We start from the raw sequence: 12697 nt of genomic DNA, 5'->3' as shown, positions 1-12697 counted from the left end.
AAATTCTGAGCTGCAGTAAGCAAAAGTGATTAGTATCCATGGAGCAGGCAGCACATTCTGTAGTTCAGATAAGTGCCAGAAAACCTATTCAGTAGAAGTACATGTAGAACAAAATCAATCAAACAACCTAACTGTGACAAAGTGGACTAGTTTAGTTAGAAGAATTCGGGTCAGAGCTGTAATTAAAATTTTATGTTGAAAAGTTAAAAATAGTGAAGATAAACTGTGCATAAGTTGTCGCAAATATTACTGCACTGCACTGCTGTAAGGATTTTGTTGTGAAACATGCAAAGGTCATGTTATTAATGAGTAATTGTACAGTACTGAGACCATATTATAATAAATATGTGTTTGTTGTGTTATTATATGTCAAAATACAAATTAGGAGCAGAGGCTAGCAATTGAGCTCTGCAAATCCAAAGATAAAAGATAAAGTCATTACAGTCTTACCAGACCATAGGGTAGCTCTCTCATTAGAGAGAGAGAGAGAGAGAGAGAGAGAGAGAGAGATGACTGGTGGTGGTTGTATCTGAGGATCACCACAACTCATGCAAGGGTAGAAATTGAAAAGGAGAGTCCTTCATGATAACATCAGCTGATATGGTGGGTGGGTGGGTTAGTTCAGTTGACTGGACAGCTAGTTGCCAAGCAGAATGAGTCCTTTGTCTTCTTTTAAAATAGTCAATGACTTTGGCATATAAGCAAAAGAGTTCCAAAATCTTATAACCTTCAAAGAAAAAATAAAGTTTCCTCAAGGATGACTACTAATTTCAAAACAGGTCTGCACTCACCTACTTAAGGAAACCTAATTTTTACATCCACTTTGTCAAGACTACTCAGGGTCTTCTTTACTTTAGTCAAGTCACCCCTCACTCTACTAAACTCCACTAAAATCAATCCCAATCTGTACAACCTTTCCTCATAAAGGAACCTACTCATTCCAGGTATCAATGTAGTAAACCCCCACTGAAACACTTCCAATTTATTTGCATCCATCCTTCAATAAGAAGATTGATACTGCACATAGATTTGAGATTTAGCTTAACTATGTGCTGTGTAAATGAAGCTAAACCTGTCTATTTTTATCTTTAATTCCTCTGTATTAAAGAACGGCTTTAAGGGTTAGCCCTTCATAATTACATGTTGTAGCCCTTCATCCTCACAGTTTTGGAATTATTGTCCATTTAAGTAATATTCTGTTCCTTTTCAATTCTTCCACTCAAAGTGAACAATTTAGCATGTTCCCACATTATATTTCTGATTCACTCACTCTATATTGGTTCATTTCACAACATGCTTCCTTACCTACCTTTGTGTCATCTGCAAATTTAACTACCATACCTTTGCTCTCTTAAGCTAAATAATTGGCATAAATTGTAAAACATTTAGGCCTCAGCACAGATCCCTGTGGGACGCCACCCATCACATCTTGTCAATTAGAAAATGAACTACTTATGCACTCTGATCTCAGCCAATTTTCTTGTCATGCAAATTGGTCCTACACCATAAGCTGCTGCTTTTCACAATAAACTTTTTTGTAGCACTTTGTCAAATTCCTATTGGAAATCTAAGGACAAGACTTCAGGTTACTCTTTATGAATAGAATATGTTATTGTTGTAAAGGACTCCAATAAATTGGTTAATCATGATTTCCCTTTCTCAAAACTATACTGACTTTTCCCAATTACCTTGAGATTTTATAAATATCCAACTATAAACACCTTAATGATATGTTCTAATACCTATCCTATGACAGAGTTCAAACTAATAGGCCTATAGTTTGCTGTCTTCTGCCTCTCTCTCTTCATGAATAGAGGTAATATATTTGCTACCTTCCAGCCTGATAGAACCAAGGGAATTTTGGAAAATTAGCAACAACACATTTCATGGCTCAGTAGCCACCGCTTGCTTTTTAAGGAGCTTCAGATGGAATCCACCAGGACCCAGGGATTTCTCAGCCTGCAGCTCTGTCATTTTACTTAGTGCCGCTTCCCTTATGGTAGTAATTTGGCTAAATTCCTCTCTCCATTTCATCCATTATTGTTCACTAGAGGACCACTCACTTTATTTACTCTTCATTTTCATTGTGAAGTTGATGCAGGAAACCCATTCCAACTATTTTTATGCCTGATAAAAAATCTAACTGAAGAAAATGAATATCAATACCTTTGATAATAGTCATGATTGATGTAGAATTGAATGCAACTTCACACAACTATTGTGCCATTAATCAGAGTACCACTCTCTGTCCTAATCAGATCACTTCTCTTGTAACCAAATGTATGTGTGGCTGGATAGAGATGGAAAACCCAGAAATGACTATGGTTTTGATGAGTTAGAAGAGCTACTTCCAGACCAATTTTCCATCCTCACTCATCAAATATAATTATTAAACAAGTGAAAATGAAACAGGGCATCAGATCCTCCCCTATGTTTTCTCAGCGTATGGATGCAAACAAAAGACAGAATTAGGCTGAGAACCTCAGGAAAAGAACCTCATGAAAATTGACCAGTGTAATGATGTCCCTATAGACACATTATTTTCATGAAGTCACATGTTGTAAACATAAAGCAGAATTCAGCTTCCTTCTTTCAACCTACTCTGTGTACCACCAACACTACAAAACGTGTGCTGCAGCAACTTGATGGAAGCCAGCTTGAGTCAGTGAGATCATGCCATAGCTTAGTAAGTCTCAAGGTCAGTATAGTACACCATTGTGCTCTCATCAGTGCATTTTTGAGCCAGTGCTCTATATGATGTTCTCTTCCAGTACCCACAGCTTTTTTGGTTTTCTATTCAGAGTGACAGCTCCAACTCAAGTTCGTGATTCCAGGTGACTGTCTCTCAATCCATTGCTACTTTTTCTCAGTTTTTAGAAATTTGACATGAATACTATTTACATACCTTTCTCAGGCCCTATACTTGGAAGAGATACTGAACAAGTGCAGAGCTGGCAGATGAATCTTATGAAATGAATTTGGCTACACGGGTTGTGGCAGCCTTCACTTTCTGTACTGTGTGAAAAGTACATAATGCGGTATTGTTTAATAAGTTTAGAAATCTTTGGACATTTTAGGAACAAGATCACATCAGTCAAGATCAAAGCTCCCACAGTGCAATTTGACCTTTTTAACTATTCAGGAGGATCGTTGATGAGTGTTGCATGATTCTTATTAATAAGGACTGGTTCATCTAACCAAGAAGCTGCCAACAGCTGGCTGTCTTTTCTGCTCACTGCATGCTTCAACCTTTGACTGATCCACTAAATACATTTAATTTTATTTAATTCTGGCAAGTTGCGTTATCATCTCATCTTCCTTACAGACAGACAGAGAGAGACAGAAAACTTTGAAGGGTGGTTGCTTGAAGTAATAAGTTACATTCAAGCAGTATCTTGCATCTGGGTTGGGCAGTTATCTGGCCAATTTGGCACATTATAAGAATGTCTTGAGGGATAAAATGCAAGACTTATCCTTTAAGTGCTCAGAGAAAAAAAAACTTCAGTAGTTCAGGAGATTGTTGAGACAGGAATGCTTCAGTTTTTTAGAGAGCTATTAACGTCACTGTCAGTGGGCTAGATTTGTGCTTTTTCTCTTTGTTTGACAAAACTATTTAATGCTAATTTCTTGCAAAATGTCCAGGGTTGTTTTAAAGTTCCCAAAGTGAAAAGCTAGTTCTTTTTCTCAAATTACGTTAAACTCAGTCCTCCTTGAAGGAGGCCCAAGCTTAGATCACCCATCTTGAGGCAAAACCATCAAAAACCTCCCAGCTGTATTTTGAAATATTCTTACACATCATCTTTGTTAATAAAGATTGTTCTACTTTCCCATAAAATGATTATTTACTTGAACTCAATATCAAACTAAAAATGTCAGTAATAGGAACACAAATGTAAACCCCGGATTTACACAGTTTCTTTCGCTTCTGAGTAGATTGCGGGCAGCACATTAATAAACATTAAGATTATAAGGTGGTGATCTTAAAATTGCATTCCCAAAATGGAAAAAATATCATTCCTCCAAGACATCATCCATTCCTCAAAATACTTGATTTACCTCTTAAAAAGCTCCAAATCTAAGTATGCACAGATATTTCAGGTCCCTTAAATGGACCATCGGTCAAGTGATTTTCTGAACTTTGTCCAGGGTCTCAATAACCTTTACCCTGTGAAAGATCAATAACAAACATTGTCAGTGTGGTTGAACCAAAGCCTTTTACTTGGAAATAATTTTTTTTAAAAATTATTCATTCTGGGATAAGGGCATCACTGGCTATGCCAGCATTTATTGCCCATCCCTAGTTGCTCTTGAGAAGGTGGTGGTGAGCTGCCTTCTTGAATTGCTGCAGTCCGCCTGCTGTGGGTTGACCCACAATGCCATTAGGGAGGGAATTCCATGTTTTTGACCCGGCAACAGTGAAGGAACGGCGATATGTTTCCAAGTCAGGATGATGAGTGGCTTGTACGGGAACTTGAATGTGGTGATGTTTCCATGTACATAGTAACCTTATCCTTCTAGGTAGAAGTGGTCATGGGTTTGGATTGTGTTATCTGAGGATCTTTGGTGAATTCCTGCGGTGCATCTTGTAGATTGTACACACTGCTGCTACTGAGTGTCACTGGTGGAGGGAATGGATTGTACGTGTAATTTTGTATTTAATTGTCCTAGCTTTGTTTGCTAATGCCATTGTTGTGTATAATGCTTATTGCCTTTGCTTTAACCTTTAAGGACTTATAAATTGTAACCTTGGATAGTCTGGACATTGTAATCCTGCACGATACATTCATATTTTGATTTCCCCCATCCAATATATTAATTTCACTTGTTTACATTGAGAACATTTGCCAGTCATGAACCCATTTCTCCAAAGCATATATATTTCATGACAGACCAGTTACGTTATCCAAGTTCCTAATTCCTGTTTATATCCTTGTATAATCAAACTTGTCAGCTTCCCTGAAGGACACCACCAAGTTATTAAGGAAGATAATAAAAACCTATGTATCTAAAGATGATCTCTGCAGGTCTTGACTAGTGACTCAATCTCTCCTGCAATCATTAAAGATTACCGAATGTCTACACACATTTGCCATCTGATCCAAGATCCATTTGTCAGTTTCACAAGCATCAATGCTACTCAGCTTCATTTTTGGCACTTTATTTAAAGAAAGTGTTTGAAAACTCAAAACTACAAAATTTACCAGACATTCACCATTCAACAACTTTGTTTTTGAAATTAGATGAGGCTATGGAAACCAAGTTTCTAATTGCAAATGCACAGTATAATTTGCTATTTAAGATAACAGCTGAAATTGTAACAATTATAATGTTGTCTGAAATCAAGTAGTCTTTTTATTTGAAATAAGAAACGTTATTCACAATATATTCACGTGCCAATTGGCATAGGGACAAGAAAATTAGGCAAGTAAACACGTGGCTGAGGGATTGGTGTGGGAAAGAGGGATTCCACTTCATGGGGGCATTGGCATCAGTTTTGGAACAGGGGGGATCTGTACCGTTGGGACGGTCTCCACCTGAACCGATCAGGTACCAATGTTCTGGCGAAGAGGATAAATAGGGTGGTCAGTAGGACTTTAAACTTCTGAGTTGGGGGGAAGGGAAAGTGAAAGCGACAGGGAGTATGGAGGTAAATGGAAAGATAAGCAGCAGGATAGCATGTTTCCAGGCGGATTTAAAATTGAGGCAGACTGAGAATGCAGAAAAAAGCAAGGATAACTTAGGACATATGACTTACAACATCTCTAATAAGGAAGTTAGCATTAAGGCACTTTACCTGAATGCTCGTAGCATTCATAACAAAGCCGATGAATTAATGGCACAGATAATAGTGAATGATTATGATGTAGTAGGCATCACAGAGACTTGGTTACAGGGTGGTCTGGACTGGCAGTTAAACCTCCATGGTTTTTCAACTTATCGAAAAGACAGAGAGGTGGGCAGAGGGGGTGGGGTTGCCTTGTTAGTTAAGAACAAAATTAAATCTATGGTATTGAATGACATAGCGTCGGATGATGTGGAGTCTGTGTGGGTGGAATTGAGGAACCACAAAGGCAAAAAAACCATAATTGGAGTTGTGTACAGACCTCCTAACAGTGGTCAGGACCAGGGACGCAACATGTACCGGGAAATAGAGAAGGCATGTCAGAAAGGCAAGGTTACATTGATCATGGGTGACTTCAATATGCAGGTGGACTGGGTAAATAATGTTGCTAGTGGATCTAAAGAAAGGGAATTCATGGAATGCTTACAGGATGGCTTTTTGGAACAGCTTGTCATGGAGCCCACAAGAGAGCAGGCTATTCTGGACCTAGTGCTTTGCAATGAACCAGACTCTATAAAAGATCTTAAAGTAAGGGAACCCTTAGGAAGTAGCGACCATAATATGGTAGAGTTCAGTCTGTAGTTTGAAAGGGAGAAGACAAAATCTGATGTAATGGTGTTACAGTTGAATAAAGGTAATTATGAGGGCATGAGAGAGGAACTGACTAAAATAGACTGGAAGCAGAGGCTAACCGGGAAGACACTAGAGCAAAAATGGCAGGAGTTTGTAGGTATAATTGAGGACACTGTACAGAGGTTCATTCCCAAGAAAAGAAAGATTAACCGGGGAGGGATTAGACAACCTTGGCTGACAAAGGAAGTCAGGAAATGTATTAAAGAAAAAGAGAGATCCTATAAAGTGGCTAAGAACAGTGGGAAATCAGAAGATTGGGAAGGATACAAAAGCAAACAGAAGATAACAAAGAGTGTAATAAGAAATGAGAGGATCAAATATGAAGGTAGGCTAGCCAGTAATATTAGAAATAATAGTAAAAGTTTCTTTCAGTACATAAGAAACAAACGACAGGCAAAAGTAGACATTGGGCCACTTCAAACTGATGCAGGGAGCCTAGTGATGGGAGATAAGGAAATAGCAGGAGAACTTAACAAGTACTTTGCGTCAGTTTTCACAGTGGAAGACATGAGTAATATCCCAAAAATTAAAGGGTGTCACGGGGCTGAGTTGAGTATGGTTGCCATTACGAAAGAGATAGTGCTAGAAAAGTTAAAAAGTCTTAAAATTGATAAATCTCCTGGCCCTGATGGGATACACCCTAGAGTTCTGAGAGAGGTTGCTGACGAAATAGCAGAGGCATTGGTTGAGATCTTTCAAGAGTCACTGGAGTCAGGAAAGGTCCCGGATGATTGGAAGATGGCTGTAGTAACCCCCTTGTTCAAGAAAGGATCAAGGCAAAAGATGGAAAATTATAGGCCAATCAGCTTAACCTCGGTTGTTGGTAAAATTCTAGAATCCATCATTAAGGATGAGGTTTCTAAATTCTTGGAAGAGCAGAGTCTGATTAGAACAAGTCAACATGGATTTAGTAAAGGGAGGTCATGCCTGACAAACCTGTTGGAATTTTTTGAAGAGGTAACAAGTAGGTTAGACCAGGGGAACCCAGTGGATGTGGTCTATCTGGACTTTCAAAAGGCCTTTGATAAGGTGCCACACGGGAGACTGCTGAGCAAGGTGAGGGCCCATGGTGTTCGAGGTGAGCTGCTGGGATGGATTGAGGATTGGCTATCTAACAGAAGGCAGAGAGTTGGGATAAAAGGTTCTTTTTCAGAATGGCAGCCGGTGACGAGCGGTGTCCCGCAGGGTTCGGTGCTGGGGCCACAGCTGTTCGCATTATATATTAATGATTTGGATGAGGGAACCGGGGGCATTCTAGCGAAGTTTGCCGATGATACAAAGTTAGGTAGACAGGCAGGTAGTACTGAGGAAGTGGGGAGGCTACAGAAGGATCTAGACAGGTTGGGAGAGTGGTCCAGGAAATGGCTGATGGAATTTAACGTGAGCAAGTGCGAGGTCTTGCACTTTGGCAAAAAGAATATAGGAATGGACTACTTTCTAAATGGTGAGAAACTTAATAAAGCCAAAGCACAAAGGGATCTGGGAGTGCTAGTCGAGGATTCTCTAAAGGTAAACATGCAGGTTGAGTCTGTGATTAAGAAAGCGAATGCAATGTTGTCTCTTATCTCAAGAGGGTTGGAATATAAAAGCAGAGATGTACTACTAAGACTTTATAAAGCTCTGGTTAGGCCCCATTTGGAGTACTGTGTCCAGTTTTGGTCCCCACACCTCAGGAAGGACATACTGGCACTGGAACGTGTCCAGCGGAGATTCACACGGATGATCCCTGGAATGACAGGTCTAGCATATGAGGAACGGCTGAGGATACTGGGATTGTATTCGTTGGAGTTTAGAAGATTAAGGGGAGATCTAATAGAGACGTACAAAATAATACATGGCTTTGAAAAGGTGGATGCTAGAAAATTGTTTCCGTTAGGCGAGGAGACTAGGACCCGTGGACACAGCCTTAGAATTAGAGGGGGTCATTTCAGAACGGAAATGCGGAGACATTTCTTCAGCCAGAGAGTGGTGGGCCTGTGGAATTCATTGCCACGGAGTGCAGTGGAAGCCGGGACGCTAAATGTCTTCAAGGCCGAGATTGATAGGTTCTTGTTGTCTAGAGGAATTAAGGGCTACGGGGAGAACGCTGGCAAGTGGAGCTGAAATGCGCATCAGCCATGATTGAATGGCGGAGTGGACTCGATGGGCCGAATGGCCTTACTTCCACTCCTATGTCTTATGGTCTTATATGAACCAGAATTTGCTGTCGCTCATGAGAAAATCTGAATCCTTAACATTAGTTTACAAACATGAACTATTCTAATACCCGATGATTTCCATTTATTTTATTTAATATTTTTTAAGTCTATTACCACTCCAGCAAACAGGTGACTTCCTCTGTGATTCCTTTGACGCTCCTTTGCAGTTGAAGTTAAGCAACCATAGTCTTTAAAAGAACCCTATTTATTTTCAGTGTCTCTAAAGTTTGACTAGGATAGTTGCCTTTTGAAGACTCACCTTTCATGTTGAGATTTTACATGAGTTGTCTGTTCTCAATGTGTGAGTTGCTTCTGTACACCTAGCCTAATATGAAAAAAATAAGAAGATAGACCAGTTTTCTATTTTTGCTATAAAAGATGTGGAAGTATCTTTCTTTTGATTCCATGACAGTCTGCAATATAATAACTGAAAGTTCACTTTATACATCAAGCAAATCTACGTTATGATATTTGCAAAGGCATGAACCATGTGCATTGTTACGACAGTGTGGTCAGATAATAAAATTATATTGATTATAATGGAACAGCTTATATGACAGGAATGACATTTTCAGTGTTCCTTTTGTTGCTTTAGGAACTGACTAGTTTCAATTACCTGGATTTATACAAACTTGCTGACCTATTTAATCTTACCCTGCTGGAGGAAGCAGTGGTTAATTTCCTGGTGAAACACCTGTCTGAACTGCTGAAGAACCACCCTGAGAAGGTCATGGCACTCCCTTACCAGCTCCTGCGAGACGTTCTGAAGAGTGACCGTCTGACATCACTAAGTGAGGAGCAAATATGGCAGGTAACAGAAATGCACAGATGTACTTCACTTCAACTCTCAAGTTTGTTTTTCTCACTTCTCTTCTAAAGGTTCTGATTCCTTGTTGTTCCATATATTTGTCTTCCATTATGGGTTCAAGTGAAAATTGTTCGTGAATGATCGTTGATAGTGAGATATTACTTGATTGTTCAATTGTAGGGACAGTGCATCAAAGCATTGACCTTTTGTTGTTGAGTGTCAATGATGCACATTTTCATGATCAGTCCCTGAGCAGGAACTTAGGGAGCTTCCTTGAAATCTGTGGCCAATTATGCCACCTTTGTTATTTTAAGTGATATCAGTAAGCTAAGTACATATCAAAGATCAAACGTGTGATCTTTCTGGTCTGTACTGTCCCTCTGTATGCGAGCCTGTTAATTTTCAAATTTCCTTCTCACAGAAGTAATTAACATATCAAAATGATGAGAACTTCAGGAACAGCAGTTAAATTTTACAAAGTAGTCTCAAGTAGATTGTTAAACGTTCATATTGAGATTGTACATCAGTTGGCAAAAAAAATGTCTGAGTTGTGTCTCTACATTGAGCTTAATGTGAAATAAGAAGAGGAAAGGCCACTTTTCTTATGCTATAAAAGATGTGGAGGTATCTTTCTTCTTGTTCCACGATGAGGTTTGCAATACAATAACTGAAAGTTCACTTTAAACGTCAAGCAAGTCTGCTTCACTGCTGGCCTCCTGGGACTGTAAAGATCTTTTCAAATAGGATGAGGGCCTTGTACTAATTGCTTATTGACTATTCATTTTAGGCCGATAAGCTTTCTTCAAAGCATTCTGCTTTGGTGATCGTATTATAGAAAGGATTGGAAAAGGGAATGCCTGGATTACAAAGTGAAACAATTCACAGGTACAATTGTGATCACTCAACCTTGCACATGCCAGCATTTTCTGATTTTAATAAAAAGACTGTCATCAAAGTTCTCCGTTTTTGGAGTGTGTGTTGGGGTTGGGAGAAAGAAAAAGTGAGCTCATAATCCTTCACAGTAATGCTGCAAAAAGGTTCTTGTCTGGTGCATAAATTGCAAAACAAGTGTGCTGAATTTAAAATTGCTGTTCTAATTCAGAAATAATAAATATCTTTCTTTCTGTTATTGCTGTGAAATGCAACATATGGTTTAATTTTGTTATTTTCTTTCTAATATGCAGACATTGAAAGAACTATAATTTTCTGTAATTTTTTTCTCTGTATCTGACTGATATATACGTAGAAAAACAGTTATTAGCATGTTTAATTTTACTTAAGAGAAATCAGTCTTGAGTCTTGGTCATTTCTGACTCAAAATTGGTTTATGACAGGATCTTATTAAACTGTAATATTTAGGGGAAACGAGAAACTCAGTGCAGTTTTTTTTCAATACACCTTATTTTGGAGGCAAAAGAAAGTACATTTGCAGCTTAGTGTCAGGACAAGGTATAGTAGATTTGTCAATATATCCAATATGTTACTGGATGGAGAAATGACAGGTTTTTGCTCTGCTTTAATCTTGTGCAATTTAATCTCTCTGTGTGTTATTTTATTTCTGCTGTACTTTTGCACACCGACATTTTACCGGTATTTTAGAATGGGATATATGGTCAGATTGGTGCTTCTAATCTTATGAATGAAGTGAGTCCATGCCACCTAAAGTTCTGATAGACGTATGGGCATGTTCTAATTATTTTATGATAAGCGTAGTTAATAATCTAAATTTATGGTTCAAGGATTATCTGCATAATGTTCCTCTTGAATTGAAATGATAATGGACTGAATATACATTTTTAATGCTTTCTTGGATGAAGGAATATATGTCCAAATAATGTTATTTTTCATTAACCATTTTGAATTTTCAGATTCTATTTGTAGGAAAAATTAACGTGATGAACTTTGAACTGCAAAAAAAAACATTAAACTTAGAGAAAATTTATTACAATCACACACTCAAGGAAACAAATGACAGTCTAAAAAGTATTGATTTATTGGAAAACACCATTATTGTTAGGTGTAAAGCAATTAATTAAGACTCCAGTGTCTTGAAGACACACCAAAGACAATCAGCTGAGTTAATGCAGTGGTGTAAAACCCCATGAATGGGACTTCTGTGTGATCTGTCACTTAGATTAGATTACTTACAGTGTGGAAACAGGCCCTTCGGCCCAACAAGTCCACACCGCCCCGCCGAAGCGTAACCCACCCATGCCCCTACAGCTACATTTACCCCTTACCTAACACTACGGGCGATTTATCATGGCCAATTCACCTGGCCTGCACATCTTTGGACTGTGGGAGGAAACTGGAGCACCCGGAGGAAACCCACGCAGACACGGGGAGAACGTGCAAACTCCACACAGTCAGTCGCCTGAGGCGGGAATTGAACCCGGGTCTCAGGCGCTGTGAGGCAGCAGTGCTAACCACTGTGCCACCGTGCCGCCCTCTGTCATTGTACATAGATGTGTAGCCTCACTGAACATTGGTTTTATTTTAATAACTACGTCGCATTTAATAGTTTTCTTTTAAAAGTTGATTTTGTTTTAAAATAAATTGCATTATGTGTTTATCTTCTAATCTAAATTTTTTTTGTGTTGTTTTGTTGCTCCCATAACAGATGAGGGAATAGTCTAGTGGTATTATCACTGGACTGTTAATGTTCTGGGGACCTGGGTTCAAATCCCACCACAGCAGATGGTGGAATTTGAACATAATATAAATCTGGAATTAAGAATCTAATGATGACCATGAATCGATTGTCCGAAAAAACCCATCTGAGTCACTAATGTCCGTTAGGGAAGGAAATTGCCATCCTCGCCTGGTCTGGACTACATGTGACTCCAGACCCACAGCAACATGGTTGACGCTTAACTGCTCTCTGGGCAATAAATGCTGGCCTGGCCAGTGATGCCCACATCCCATGAATTAAGGTTTTTAAAAATCCATATTGCAGGAAAATTTATAAAGGGTGCCATGAAAAGCATTGACAAGATCAAAATGTCAATAAACATACAAGAGATGACAGACGGTATAGCTTATCCATTAGCCTATATGGTTGAGGCCACAGTAAGGTGGTTATGGTTCCCTTTAAATAAAATCTAAATACTTTTTTGTTTCGAATGCTAGAACCTTATTAATGCTGTGGTAACAGGACAGTTGGAAAATCACAGAATAATTATCAGAGTCAATAAGGCTTTATGGAAGGGAAATTAT

At 38.8% G+C, this 12697-nt stretch overlaps 1 protein-coding gene across 1 annotated transcript in view; it reads left to right on the top strand.

Annotated features, from left to right (window-relative positions):
- Positions 1 to 12697, top strand: part of klhl32 (kelch-like family member 32) — a 307588-nt gene that overhangs the window by 160667 nt on the left and 134224 nt on the right. Inside the window, exon 6 of the mRNA XM_072554905.1 lies at positions 9269 to 9484. Coding sequence (XP_072411006.1) covers positions 9269 to 9484 — 216 coding nt within the window. The remainder of the gene's footprint in view (positions 1 to 9268; positions 9485 to 12697) is intronic.

This window comes from Chiloscyllium punctatum, chromosome 3, assembly GCF_047496795.1.
Source record: "Chiloscyllium punctatum isolate Juve2018m chromosome 3, sChiPun1.3, whole genome shotgun sequence".
Taxonomy (NCBI): domain Eukaryota; kingdom Metazoa; phylum Chordata; class Chondrichthyes; order Orectolobiformes; family Hemiscylliidae; genus Chiloscyllium; species Chiloscyllium punctatum.
Note: the sequence above shows the minus strand (reverse complement) of the source record. Positions and strands in the feature narration are given on the sequence as shown.